The sequence below is a fragment of the Prinia subflava genome, chromosome 9, assembly GCF_021018805.1.
Source record: "Prinia subflava isolate CZ2003 ecotype Zambia chromosome 9, Cam_Psub_1.2, whole genome shotgun sequence".
Lineage (NCBI taxonomy): Eukaryota > Metazoa > Chordata > Aves > Passeriformes > Cisticolidae > Prinia > Prinia subflava.
The window spans coordinates 9,729,061-9,743,390 of record NC_086255.1 but is presented as its reverse complement, the minus strand read 5'-3'; the positions used below and the strand labels follow the sequence as shown (position 1 = coordinate 9,743,390).

General features: G+C 50.6%; 1 protein-coding gene across 1 annotated transcript; it reads left to right on the top strand.

Moving 5' to 3' along the window:
• Positions 1 to 3,948: 3,948 nt before the first annotated feature.
• On the top strand, positions 3,949 to 13,805 carry DUSP5 (dual specificity phosphatase 5). Its single transcript, XM_063405334.1, has 4 exons — positions 3,949 to 4,514; positions 8,639 to 8,781; positions 10,168 to 10,387; positions 12,157 to 13,805. Exons 1-4 carry the CDS (start codon positions 4,121 to 4,123, stop codon positions 12,555 to 12,557), a joined length of 1,158 nt encoding a protein of 385 aa, XP_063261404.1. The 5' UTR covers positions 3,949 to 4,120; the 3' UTR covers positions 12,558 to 13,805.
• The last annotated feature ends 525 nt before the right edge of the window (positions 13,806 to 14,330 follow it).

Genomic DNA, 14,330 nt, shown 5'->3' with positions numbered 1-14,330 from the left:
AGGAAAGATGGGTTCTTTACATTCATAACTGGGTCTGGCAAGTGCTCCATCAATATGGCTCAAAATGCTGTGGGTCATATCAGGCAAGCAGAGTAATTGAAACTTGATTGTGCAGATAGATGGATTCCCTGTTTTAAAAGTTATCTTCCACCTGTATGTAGGGTTAAGCTACCAGCTAGTGGAACAGAAAGAACAGAGGGTTCTAAAAGATGGTAGGAGGTTTGGTTCATTCCTCTTTCACCCCTGACAGCAGCTTACAGCAGTGGGTGCAGTCACAGTCACATAGGCATGAGTCAGGTAAAAATCAGACTAGGACTGAGATTCCCTTTCAGCCTGATTTTCAGAAGTGCTGAGTGCAGGCAATTCCTGTCTGTGTCTGATAGTGCTTTTCACCCTGTAGAATCAGCTTTTGGCAAGAGGTGTTCTGTTGAGACTGAGAGAAATTCATAATGAGATGAATGATTATGATCTGATCTTAGATCCTAGACTTTATCTCATGAGCAACCAAGTCATGACACCAATGAGGTCTCAGTCTGACAATCTCCTATTGCCACTGCTCAGCTGGCCTTAGCCCTGGGTATAAATTTAAGAGTCTTGCAGCTCTCCATTTACCAGCACAAACCAATCTCACTGCTTGTCCTGTAAGTGTTTTGACATCACCCACTCCAAAATTAGAAACTGATGATATGGAAAACTCAATAACATTAAAGAAATGCCAACCCATCTTCTCTGCTGCCTTGTGCTATGCTTTATTCATCTGAGGAATTTATTGCATTTCACAACCAACAGGAGGATGTGGGTTCAGGATTGTTCCCCAGCAGGGATATGATGCAGCTCAAGCCCCAGACTAGGACTCTATGGCATTTAGGTTACTCTCTATAACACCTCCCTGACCTGTCTCCTTTATGGTCTTTGGTCTGCCTTCTCCTCAGTCTCCTTTCCAGGAGCTTGCTGGCTTTCTCTTGCCTTTGGTCTTGCTGAGGTTTGGTCTTAACTCTTTGGAGTTACCAGCACATTTGTAACATCCAGGGGCATCCTATGTCTCAGCTGAGGCAAGTCAAGCCCTAGAAACCTGGCTGAGCCTGTCTCTTTTGCTTCCCAAGAAATGGTGTTTATTTATTCATGTGAGCCTCCTGTTAAAGCTCGTTTTTAGTTTTATTCTCTCCAAAAGGCAGTTTTTTACTCTCGGCAATACCTTCTGGATGCTGTTCCCTGGGGCGGAGGTCCAGCCGCACCCTTCGGGCGATGCGGCGGCCACTCCCCAGCTGCAGAGAAAGTTTCCCTTTGCAGCACTGGGAACAGGCAGAAACAAAGAGCCCAGAGGAGGTGGGGAGGGGAGAAGGGAAGAATGAGCTAGGTTAGGGGAAACACAGCCTGGAAGAAAAGGAAAGGACTAGCTGATCTGAAAGTCCCGATAAAAGCCCAAGACAAAGGCCGAAAGAGCCTGGGAGGTTATAGGGGGAAGCGGGAGGAGGAGCAGAGAGATGCAGCAGAACCTCTGTGGGAATGATGTAAAATGCTGCAGGGAGGAGGGGAGTTTCCTACCTAAAGCAGAGAGTGGTTTAATTTACTCAACCACTTCCATTTACAGGAATCGAGGCCCTTTCTTCTGGCTGGGAGCACCCAACAAATGAAGGAGCTGCTCCAGCGGGAAAAAGTATCCATGTCCATCCCACAGCCCTGACAGCATCAACCCGATTGCTCATCTGTTTCCAAGTACAGCTGAGACATTTTGCTGGTGGGCAGAGAAGTCAGGGACACTGCATCCAGCACCCTGCAGCGGAGGAAGCATTAGTACTGCCGTTGTTAGCCTTGTTATTTTCTCCTAATAAAAAGGTGGTCATGACTCACTCCATTAAGAAACAAAAAGCAGAGCTGTAACCTACTGAAAGGCAGTTGTTTGGATGCTCAGCATTAGGCGTGTAAAAGGAGGAAGGTCAGCTGCAGGTCAGGTCTGGTGATATACACCCTGCCACCAGCACGGCCCAAACTTCAGGTACTCTCCAGAGAATTGATTTTTTTGGGCTGGGGTAATTTGCCCCGGCTGCAGAGGTATCACTTTAGGCAGAAGTGTGGAGGGAGAAAAAGCTCTCTTTGTCACCCCTTCACATTTCAGTTGGGTTTCCTGAGAGGAAATGATACTGTGACTATGCTGGCCCCCTCCTTCCTCTCGGGAGGGAGGAGCACGCCAGCATCTGCTCACAGCACCTCTTCCCCTCCCTATGCCCCACTGGGACCAGTTTGCCAGCTGAGCTGTTACCGGGGCCTGAGTCCCAAGGGAAGCAGGCTGCTTCTCAAAGAGGAAGCCGTGGCCCCTGAAGCTGGGGACTGAGAGGCAGGAAAGGAAGGTTGTGTTCAGGTGGTGTGGAGGTTGTCTATGTGAGCAGGACTAGGTCACAGCACCCCTGTCTGTGCCAGATTTCCAGATTTTCAGTGTCCGTGTGAAGGTTTTTGGCACGGCTGTGGTGATCCAGTTCTGACAGGAACCGTGCTGGCACGGGGGTCTCACTGAGCCTTGTGGCTCACAATGCCCAGCTGCCTCCCAGGGTGGGTGCGGGGAAAGCGAAGGAGCCAGGCTGCCGTGATGGCAGTGGCCAGGTGAAGAAAACACCCACGCTGAGATGTGCTGTGAACATCTGCCCCTACCCACAAACTACTTCTATTTTTGCTCCATCTCATGCCCTGGCTGACTCAGAGGAGGGAGGGGGGGGCACTGTCAGGTTAGAAGGAGCCAGATGGGAGGTCTTTAGGGGGATTGAAAGAGGAACAGGATTTGCTTCAAAACCGGTAGTTGCCATTCTTTCAATCGGCTTGAAGGTTTTCTTCACACAGCCTCTTTCATGCTTCTCTGTTTCAGCTGCAGGCAATTTGAGGCAGGGATGGCACTTCCTGCCTGCTGTTGAGGTGAGCATTCTTTCAGGGCACCATCAGAATAAATGACACCCTGCTCTTAGATAGCTCCACTGTCATCTGCTCGGGCTTAATGAGCTTGACTAGAGTTCATCCTTTTGCTTAACTTCTTCTAGGAATTTCCACTCATTGTTTTAGTCTCTTTACCAAATTGTCTACAATGAAAGGGCGAGTGCCAAATTTCCCAATTCTTGTGCATTTTAGTGTCATGACTTCTGGATACAGGCACAGTCAGCAGTCTGTGGTCTAAGTCCTGCAAGTCCTTGAGACACAGTCTTGCAGCTACAGGGAAAGGGACCCTCCCCTCAAACAGCCATACCAGCAATTTTCACTTTGCAGGTGGCCCTCTCATCCTTGTCCCCCATTGCTTCAGAGCATTTTCTAATTTTGCAGAAATGGCACATCTTGCTTTGTCCCAGTCTGTTACTCTTTGTTCATTCCTTAGGCTGTAAACCTTGGGCTCAGTAATGGCCTCCTCGAGGCTGTTCCCGGGCAGTTCTCGCTGATCACTCGGTTGCCGAGGCTGCCTCAATGCAAACCATGGCCTAAGCAGGGGACCCAACTCATTGCGAGGGGATCTAGGAGCAGCCAGCTCCCATCCCGAGAGCAGCAGAGCTCTTGCAGGCAGGCCTGCCTGGGCTCAGGCTTTTCTGGGGGTGAGGATACACAATGAGAAGAGAATAAAGGGAACTGAAATTCCATTCTCAACCTGGTTTGAGAAGCATGCCCCAGCGCTGCCCTTCCTTCCTTCCTCCCTTTCCTCCTTCTCCTCCACCCCCCAGCACGCTTCCCTGCTCTCCTGACGCGCTGGGGAGGAGGCGAGGGTGATGTCGGGATGAGCCTCAGCCGATGAGTGGGGAATTTTTGCAGCGTTTTTCAGCTTCCTCTGCCTCCGATGCTGACCTACCGCCGCTAGGGAGGGAGGGGATCCCCGCCAGGGGGCGGTGCGCGGGGCGGGGGATGTCCATGTTTGGGAGCCGGGAGCGTCACTCCCCTTATATGGGCAGTGTCGTCACAGCCCGGCCTCCCATTCATATAAATGCCCAGCGGCGCCGGCCGGGATTCCCTGCCCGGGCTCGGTGCGGCCCCGCGGTGCCTTCGTCCCTCCCGTCCCGTCCCATCGCCGCCGGCTCCGCGCTAGCACCGGGCACCCTCCCGCAGCTTTCTGCGCTCCTGCCCCGGCTGCGGCGGGGCGCGACCCTCGGCCGGCATGAAAGTCACGTCCCTCGACTGCCGCCAGCTGCGGAAGCTGCTGCGGAAGGAGCCTTCCCGCTGCGTGGTGCTGGACTGCCGGCCCTACCTGTCCTACTCGGCCTCCTGCCTCCGCGGCTCGCTCAACGTGAACCTCAACTCGGTGGTGATGCGGCGGGCCCGCGGCGGGGCCGTGCCGCTGCACTTCGTGGTGCCCGACGCGGCGGCCCGGGCCCGGCTGCTGCTGGGCGGCGAGGGCGCGGCGGGGGCCGCCCGCCTGGCAGCCGTGGTGGTGCTGGACCAGGACACGGGCCACTGGCAGAAGCTGAAGAAGGACAGCACAGCCCAGATCGTCCTCAACGCCTTGCTCTCCAGCCTGCCGGAGGCCGGGGCCAGGGTCTGTTTCCTAAAAGGTGAGAGGGGTCGCGGGGACCCGAGGGACAGGGCTGGGAGAGAGCGGTGCCATCCACCCCCAAAGCTCCCCTGCTTGGCGGCGGCCCTGAGGTGCTCCCGTTCCTTCTCCTTCGCCCTGCAGTGAACCTGATTATTGGTGGAGGGCAGGGAGGTAACACCGGGATTTTGTTGCTTTTCCACCTACTGGAAATAAATCCCGGATAGGCTCTGCGGGCTGAGCCGAAATGCCTTTCCGCTCACCCCCGCCACGCGTTTAAGAGGCTGAGGGGAAAGCAGGGAACATCAGTAAAGAACAGCAAAAGTTGCAGATTATCAAAGGGGGGAGACGTGGGCGCTGCGTGGGAAAAAAAAATCAGCCCTGCGGATATGAGCAGTGACCAGGCCAGCGCTGCTCGCGCTGCCCGGTGACACAGGGACGCCCGTGCTGGGCGCCCGAAACTCTGGGACCCAGGGCGGGGGGTTTCTGTCCGTCGGGGGCACACTGACGCTGACAGGGGAAACCTGAAGCCGAAACTCCTCGAGGGACAGAAATACCTCCTCCCCTCACGTGTATTACAGCCCTTCGATTGCGGTTCTTTGTTTTCCTTCCGTGTAACCCGGGCTAATAAAACGATAAATAGCATAGCGAGCATAGCAGCCCGCACTTTCCCTGTCCTCCCTTCCCTGCCTCTCCCCCGCTTCTGGCAGCGCCTTTGTCCTTCTTCCCTCTCGGTTTTCCCGGGGCCGCTCCCGCCCGGAGCCCGGCACACGCGGCGGCCCCGGGGCTACCGCAGCGGCCCCACGTCGAGGCAGGAGTTCCCAAAAAGCCCCTTGCCATACCACGAGGACATGAAAGCGAGGGGAAAACCAGGCGGTGTTTATTGAATAAAGCCTGCCCTTGTGTTCTAATGGGCCAGGGTTAATTCGCTTTTAATAAGCCTTTTATCACTAGTTTTTTCCTGATATACCCAGTTTTTGCGTTCTGTGATGAACTCCCGCTCGGACAGAGGCATCTTCAGCCTGGGTATTGCCTGGTACGGAGGAAGGGGATGCTCCCCGGCTGTTTGTCACCACCCTGGCTCTGTCCAGCCTTTGCTATCAGCCTTTGCTGGATCTGACAGTCACCCCAAAAGCACAGAGTCTGCTGCTGGAGAGTAGAGATACTGGCACTGTGTCATTCAAATCCTTAGGGACCGCACTAAACTAGAAATGAAGAAATATCTTCAGGGTCATGGTGGGAAGTCTGCGGTAAACCAGGGCCGAATTAAGCTCTGCTGACTCTCAAACTGCTTGCTTGGCCACACGATCCTCCTTTCCTCCTCGTGTACCAGCCCCACACTTTGAAGCAGTGACTGGAGCTGTGGCAGTTTATCCGGGGTGAGGGGTTAGTGTAGGCTCTGCTTTGTACATCTCATGGGTTGTGAAGTGTTGAAAGCCTGTCCATTTGGGGCTCAAGATATTTCCTCTCAGTGTATATTTCCTGTTCTTTCTGCTGCAATTTCCTTTTGCTTTGCTGGAAGTGCTTGGGGCTGCAGGTTCAGGCCCATGACTCAGTGGGCAGCACTTGTGATTCACTGGGGCCACAGACCCCCCGGAAGCTGCTGTGGCCTGGAGGAAGATCCTTGGCACAGTGGGGATATAAATCATCCTGGAACACTGGGTTCTGATCAGGAGAAAGGGTCCCTGTGGAGGCCTCTGTTACCAACTTTGCAAATAATAGGCTGTAAAACCACCAGGAAAAATCCTCCTTGAGGTTTCCCTTTATACTCCTCCCTAGGCATGGAGAGCTGGGAGGATGTTGGCTACTTAAGTGCTAAGGGAGTCTGGCAGTAAGAAATGAGGAGGTCGTCAAGACCACCAAGTCATCAAGATCCTGAGGATCTGGTCCCAGAGAGCAGCTGGAACGGAGTTATTGCATGCCAGCCCTGTTCCCTCTGTCGTTCTCTGGCTTGCAGGGTCACATCTTTCCTGTGTGTAGGTGCAGTTTCACTCTGGGTGAGCTCAGCCCCAGCACGGTGAGAGTGGCTGTGTGTCAGGGAGAAAGAAAGATAAACTAACGGATCCTCCCTGGGTGCTGATAACGATTCTATTACTTATTGATTAAAACGGAAGTGCAGCTCAGCTCTCCATGATGAGCAACTGAGTATTTGCAGAAATGACCTCAGGGAAGGTAGGTTGAGTGGGGAGGGGGAAGAGAGGAGATTGCTGGAGGATGGGATGAGCAGATGACTCACTGTAAGCATGGCCTGCAAATATCCTGATCCCCAAGGCTTGTAATTAACCATTCACCAGCTGCATGTGTTAGCTGCCCCAGGAGACACGGGACATGCGTGTCTGCTCGAACACAGATTCGGGTTTGGCTCGGGCAGATTTCTGTGTTCATTCAAGAGTAAAAACAACAACGACATAGAGCATAAATGGGGATCGTGGCTATTTATATAAACTGGACATATTTTTCCTATGCAATGGCAGTGACTGAGGGGTTGGGGGAAGATAAGGTCAGCTATGCAAAACAAGAGGATTTAAAAGTTCACCCCATGAAGGGCAGCTGGAGATCAGGGAACTCTGTAGAGCTCCTTGTGTTTGTTGTTTTTTCACACTGTGAGTTGCTAGGGATATCACTTTTTTCAAGCCAGTTGTTGCGGATATCATTTTATCAAACACCTCCCACCACCACCATGGTCTGCAGGGTCACCTGAGTGCTGTGACCCCTGCCTCATGCTGTGAGCTGTGGGAAGAGCTGGCAGAATGTGCCCGGGGGTGGGAGGAAAGGGGTGCTGAGTGCCCGTTCACTGTAAAGTCGATCTCCTGCCCTCTGCCATGGAAAAGACTTTCATCACATTCTGGGGGCTTTGGATCATGCTGGCCACTTGCAACACGGGGACCCCACAGCAGGAATGAGTAGGTGACAGTAGCAAGTCATGAATTTGAGCACACATCTGGTCAAACCCTGCAAACAGATGAGCCACCGGCATTGTGGGGCTGAGCTGTCAGAGGTGGCTGTACCCGGCAGCCGTGGCAGTGGGGCTGGTGGGGGTCCTGGGGCTGCTCTGCTCCAGCACTTCCCTCCTTTCAAAATCCTTCCTTGCACCAGAGCACCCACACCGACACGGCTTATCAAGGTGAAACAGTTGCAGGTGAATGAATCACAACGGGAGGCTTTGCCTTCCAAGCCTTGTTTACTTGAGAGCCACACTGGAGGATTATTGAATGTAGCTGCTCATGAGCCATTCATTTCTGCCCTGAGAAAGCACAGGTGGCAGACATGTGGCACACCACTGACGTTTCCAGGCTGCTTCTGCTACCTGACTTATTCCGGTTCATTTTGGAGCTGATGGGCTTCCATGCAGAATATTCCCAGCCTGGAAACAGGCAACAATTTGGCTGACAACAAACTTTGAGTAACAATGTAATAATAGGATTAATTCCTTTTCATTAGCAGTGCACTGAATGAAATGAATGCAGTACTTAACTGTGCAGAATAGCTCATGTGGGGCTATTCAGTTGTCAAATGCTGTCACAGGATTTCATTAAGTTTTATAGCTGTTATTTAATAGATTGGTTTCAGCGGGACCATCTTCATTACTTCACTGTCTCATGCATTGTGGTGATTAATGAGACAGATGCAAGCATCCCCCTCTTGTGTTTGTGTCCATTTAAAAATGCAAATAAAATATTTTGTGTGCTGTCACAGTGTATATATTAATGACAGGTTTAGAAAAGATGTCTCCTGAGTACAGAAATCTCTGCCTCAAATGCTGGAACTAGTTCTCATGTATAAAACCTGGATAAAACATGTATAAAAGGGAGTTTAGTCCCCTCTGTACAGGAGTTAATGGTTGCTAGACTCAACAGAATTACATTTGCTAACAGCTATCCAGCAGAGTCTGGATTCCCTGGGTTTTGGCAAGTTAATAATTGCCAGTGGTATCTGAGATTTTTCCTTGGGTGCCCGAAGTCTTTTAAGCAAACCCATTTTCCCAGAGGAACACTATCCTTCATTGACCCTCCCCTGGAGCTCATTGCTGGGCACTGCTATCCGACTGCATTGCAAGCACTGGAGCTTCGTTTGTCCCTCACTTGAATTAAACCAGTCCTTGGGAGAGCAAATACTCATCTCTTCTTCTTTCTGTTGTTTCCCTAGGGGGATATGAAACCTTTAACTCTCAATATCCTGAGTGCTGCGTGAATGGAAAGCTCATTTCCCCAGAGAGGACGGAGGCAGAGAGAAACCTTGCCAGCCACTGTGAGAAGCAGAGTGCCAACCACAAACCTGCTTACGACCAGGTGTGTGTCACAGCTGTGGTGGGTCACCCTCCCCTCGAGACCTCTCCCTGCTGCCACCAGCTCTCTTGGAGGCTGGCAGGGTGTCAGTGGCCCTGGTGCTGCTGTGGGCTGTCAATAAGTTGTCACAATCCAAGCTGACAGCCTATGTGCTGAATAACTTGCCCTTGTGTGCTGCTGATCAGCGTCACCTCTGCCTGGCTTCAAAATTAGGCAACAGAAGGAGGCAAAACACCATATCTAGCCCCAAAATTGTATTTATGAACTCTCTTATCACACAGCCAGACAGCATACGCCATCAGCAGCTCATACCGTCACAGGAAACTGAGAAAGGGCAGGGGAGAGGCTGCCAGGAGTGTCACTTTCCCAGCAGAAAAAGGAGCACATTTTGCCCATGACTCCTCTGAGATCCTAGGAGGAATTTGAGACTGGGAAGGGCCCAGTGCCCCTGAGAAGAGACACCCACCACTGGATGGGGGAAATGGGGTTTCCACAGAGGAAGTCACCGTGTGCCCACCCAGCCCGGGGATTATGTGTGCTCCGAGATGTCACCCTGCGGTCAGGACGCTTCCGCTGGGGCGTGCATTTCCTGCTGCTCAGGGGAGTCCCCCTGTGCTGCCCCTGTGCTCTCCTGGGAGTACCTCCCACACCAGGCGTCCTCCTGCCACCTTGGCTGGCTGCCACCTGTCCCTGATGCATGGGAACCCACCACGTGGGCAATTCAGGGGGAGGAAAGGCAGTTCTTGCAGCTGGGGGGTGGCAGCACTCCTGTGCATCATGGAAAGTTACCTGCCAGCTCAGAGGGCTGTGTCAGATGGTGCTTTTCTGCCGCCGTCTCATCATCCAGCCTTTGCTTGTGCTGAGGAAGGAGGAACTGAGCTGACGTCTCAGGGTGGGTGACGCAGCAGGGGCTGTGCTCCAGAGAGCTGTGGGGTGAAGGGGGAGCCTATGTCTGGGCTTTTTGCTTTGTTTCACTTTTGGAGATGTGACCAGAGGGGCTGAGCAAAGCAGTCTCTTCCTCTGTCCTGATCTTCCTCCCTGCTGGATGTGGCTCCCTGCTTGTCCCTATTTCAGTAAAGCCTCAGTGGGAATGAGCACCACATATCAAAGCACTTTGGGTGCACTGCAAGGGGCAGCACTTTAGAGAAAGCCACAAACATCATGCACACGAAGGCTTGGGTCTGACTCTGTACTTTGCAGATGTGGACAAGAAAACAAAAATATTTTTCTGCATAGGCTTTGCCATGGGACTAATTCCTTGACCAGCAGCACCGGGGTCCAAAAAAGCCAGAGAGGGGAGAGCAGGCACCCACATGGGCTCCCTTGGTCACTCTTGGGTCGCAGGACTTTTGAAAAAAGAATTACATGTTTCTGCTCCTTCTCTTCCAGGGTGGTCCAGTCGAAATCTTGCCTTTTCTCTACCTTGGTAGTGCCTATCATGCTTCCAAGTGCGAGTTTCTTGCCAATCTGCACATCACAGCCCTGCTAAATGTCTCCAGGAAAAGCTCAGAGTCCTTCAAAGACCAATATTGCTACAAGTGGATCCCAGTGGAGGACAGTCACACAGCAGACATCAGCTCTCACTTCCAGGAAGCCATAGACTTCATTGGTAGGTACAAATGAATAAATGTTCAGGTCTTCATGTATTTTAAACTCATTTAAAATGTAAAATCAATTAAAATTAATTTAATTAATTTTGAAATAAAATACACATTGAAGCCTACTGAATTTTGTGAGGAAAAAATCCCCAGTTTCTTGGATTTGCATGCCAGACAGTAACAATCAGGTGAAGCAGAATCAGCTTATTGCCTTACTGTGCTGAGATATCCCAAAGGTGGGGTCTTAGAAGTCCATTGACCCCCCCTTATCACAGAGCTCTTTCCATTCCTTCTTTTGATCACACTGGTATCTCAACCTTTAATCAAATACCCCAATGCAAAAAAAATGAGGAGGCCTTTAGAAAGGTTTGTGCTGTTCCATTTCAAATCTTCCTGTGTTTGGCTGAGTGGGTGAGTGAGCACAGGCTGTGCCAGGAGCACAGGAGAGAGGATTCTCCCTGAGAAGAGCAAGATGCTTTGGTGTGGTGGAGGAGCCTGAACCTGGGTGGAGATGATGTTTGAAATCGGTGCTGCTGCTCTCCAGGAATATTTGAAAGAGAACAGAACACAGTAACAGACTCACTGGACTCATTGCTCAGCTGATCTTGAGTCCTTCAACAGCACAAGCAGAATTAAAAAACCTGACTCTGAGTCCTTCCCCTTCCCGCTAAGGGACATCTCACACCTTTCAGGGAAATAATGATTTATGGCACCTTTCTGTCCTATCCTCAACCCCTTCTGATAGATGTCGAGTCACTTGGAACTTTCCCAGATTTTGAGGATGACTTTAATTTTCACTTTCTTTTAAAATTGGGCGTGTGGTGCAGATGCTGGGGATGACTCAAATCCATGTCGTCCTTATTTTGTGCAGTAGCTAAATATAACTGGTCGTGGTGGCAGTCCCCTGGCAGACAATTGAAGGCAAGCAAATGATAACTTCCTCAGCTCTGTGTGTTTCCCTGAGCACTACACTCACACTTATCCATAAATTGGAGCTTGAACATGTTGCTCAAGGCAATAGAGCAGAGAAAAGTATTTTTGAACAGTGTTTTTATGTGGAAAGGGCTTATTTTAAGCACATTCTCTTTAATCTAATAACAATCATTGTGTTGTGTGAGTAACCACAGTGGCTCCTGTTGTGTAAAATGGGTGCTTTGCATAAGCCTTTTATATCCTGACTTAAGTCCAAGCATCCTTTAACCAGGCTGTAATTAGCAACTGCCTACCAGTGCTTGTGTGCTTTGTGGTGAGGCCCCAGGGACTGAGCTCAGCCTCTCCACCCAAGAGCACCTCCTGGTACAGCTGTTTGCTGCCAACTGGCCAAGCAGGGAGTTAGAATTTTGAAGAAAAATCCTGTTTTTCTAGCAAAGATGATGAGAGCCCCTGCGGGTTTTGAGTGACCGGGTAGTGGCCAGGCTGAGCTTTACGCAACATTTTGAGCTGCAGGCAGAGAAATGCAGGTAGAGCATTGCCTGCATCACAATGTTCTTCAGTGTCAGTTGTTCCAAAAGAGAAGTAGGCACAAGGAAGGGGACAGGGATAGACTTTCCTAAAAAAATGCAAAAAGAACCAAATCAGAATCCACAGATTCTGAAACCAAGCTCAGGTCTGCACAAGCTGGATTTTGTCCTCCTTGTCTTTTAGTCTCCCTGTCACCCTCAGTACCCAACAGAAGGGCCAGCCTCTCCTTGCTGGCAGACCGGCTGTGTCCCCCCCAGCACAGCGTGTGTCACAGCATCCCCTCCATCCCCAGCTGATGTCTGCAATGGCTTTTCCCCAGATCACGTCAGGAGAGCGGGCGGCAGGATCCTGGTGCACTGCGAGGCGGGGATCTCGCGCTCCCCCACCATCTGCATGGCCTATCTCATGAAGACCAAGCGGCTGCGCCTGGACGAGGCCTTCGACTACATCAAGCAGCGCCGGAGCCTGATCTCGCCCAACTTTGGCTTCATGGGCCAGTTGCTGCAGTACGAGTCCGAGATCTTGTCTTCCACCCCCAGCCCCCCCGTCGCCTCGTGCAAAAGAGAAGCTGCGTCTTTCTTTGCAGAGGAACTGACTTTAGGCAAAAACTTTGAGGGCTCGTGCTTTGCCTTTCCTACCTCAGTGTTGAGTTCTGTGCCCATCCACTCTCCTGTCCACCAGCTGAAGCTCAGCCCAATGACAGCATCTTCGTCCTGCTGAACGCCGTGGGGAGCCCGGAGCTGGTGTGGTCCTGGTCCAAACTGTGATTCCCGACAAGAACATTTCATGAATGTGCAATAGAGAGACTTCATCCACTTACTCTGAGATGGAGTGGTTGTCATGGGTCACAACTCCCATACGCTGTGACTGTAAGATGCAAGTGGTCTAAGCATGGCAGGTTTTCTGAACTTTTATTGTCTTTTTTTTAAAAAAATACTAAGTGCTTTTTTAAGGTTTTAACCATACAATGTGCACCCACTACTGTATTTCCAGATTGCTGGGGAATAATGAGAAATCCATTTAGTACGTTCTCAGTTCCCATCTCCTTCCAATCTTATTTTTGAAAAGACCCTTATTTAAAGTTCCAAGCAATAAACAGCAGCAGCAGGGAAGCAAGCAAAATGAAAAGCACTGCCTTTGCAACCACAGAGGTGGTGGGAGTGAATATTTGTTCAAACCTTTCTCTAGCTTTCCTCCTCCCCTCTCCTGTGTCATGTTTCAGGTAGCAAAGGGTTGGAGTGGGGAGAGGGAGTGCCTTTGCCAGGACACTTGCACAACCGGGTGAAAATCCCCTCTCGTGCTCCAGCCTCTGAAGTGCCAGGTATTGTCCACAGTGTAACTGGATACCAACCCCGACCAGTGGGTCCATTCAGGTGTGGCATTTCCTGTACTTCTGTATTTGCCTTTGTACTGGATATGCTTTTAAGTAAAGCAGGGACTTAACGTCTATCAGCCACCCTGCTGAGCTATTATCCTCCCATCTGTTATTTAGGAACAGCCCTAGAATACTTGAATGTCTCCACAATTCCCATCACATCCACTTCCTATCAGATAACACTGTAAAACACTGTAACTGCTGGACTTCACACCAAAAAAACCTGACAACCTTTCAGCTCCAAGACAACTTTTTCTCATCCCTTCTCAAGTGTTCCCATTGTGTATCCTGTGTGATCAAGTGGTCTTTTTCAGTGTTATGTGATTTGCTTAGTGTGTGGTCACCTCTAGTCAGCCTTTGTCCAGAAAAAAATATTTGTCTTGCTCACATTGGCTTCTGTGTCCACAGGGAGTTCAGAATGAGTGTCTCTGTCTGTTGACCTTTTTATTATTTTTTAATATGTAATATGTATGGGAAATGGCAATAATTTCCAAGAGCTCTCGTGAATGTGAAAGAAAACTTGCAATGGTTTTTATGGTGTGTAAAAACCAATAAAGGAAAAAAATTCCAGGAAAATAAAGCTGTTTGTTTTACTTGGAGTGATCTGTGAGGGTGCTTTGGGAGAGCTTGGTGGCAGGAGAGGTCACCTGAGAAAAACTCCGTGGTGTAAAAGTGAAGTAAAAGGTAGAAGAGAGGGGAAAGTCTCACAGTGTTGTGTGTTGAAAAGCCACTTAGGTGCATCACTACAGAGGTGAGAAGGTGAGGGGGAGGATTGTTTTAAACAGAGTGACGTGAGTCACAGTGGCGTCACTTCCCAGCAGCCCGGCAGGCACTTCTGTTTTGATTCATGCATGTTTTATGTAAGATTTACCATCTCACTGAAGATGAAAATCTGAACCAGGCACGGCCCCCACTTCCTTCCAGCCCATGACAAGGGATGCTACATGCCCTGGTCCCTGGAGCGAAGCTTGTGGGTGACACACAGCACCTCTGGGTGCAGGGACCATGGCGCGTGTGTAATATTCATCTTTTCACTTTTTTAAATGAAAAAAAAATTAAGTTAGAAGCACCAGCATGCCTGATGCATTTCATACCCCTTTTTCTGGCTCATCACTGCA

What these genes read in the sequence shown, in the direction of transcription:
- DUSP5 (XM_063405334.1), top strand. Translation starts at nt 4,121, where the DNA reads ATGAAAGTCACGTCCCTCGACTGCCGCCAGCTGCGGAAGCTGCTGCGG. An exon ending in CAGGGTCTGTTTCCTAAAAG is followed by an intron (nt 4,515 to 8,638) that starts GTGAGAGGGGTC and finishes TTGTTTCCCTAG; the next exon opens with GGGGATATGAAACCTTTAAC. An exon ending in ACAAACCTGCTTACGACCAG is followed by an intron (nt 8,782 to 10,167) that starts GTGTGTGTCACA and finishes CTTCTCTTCCAG; the next exon opens with GGTGGTCCAGTCGAAATCTT.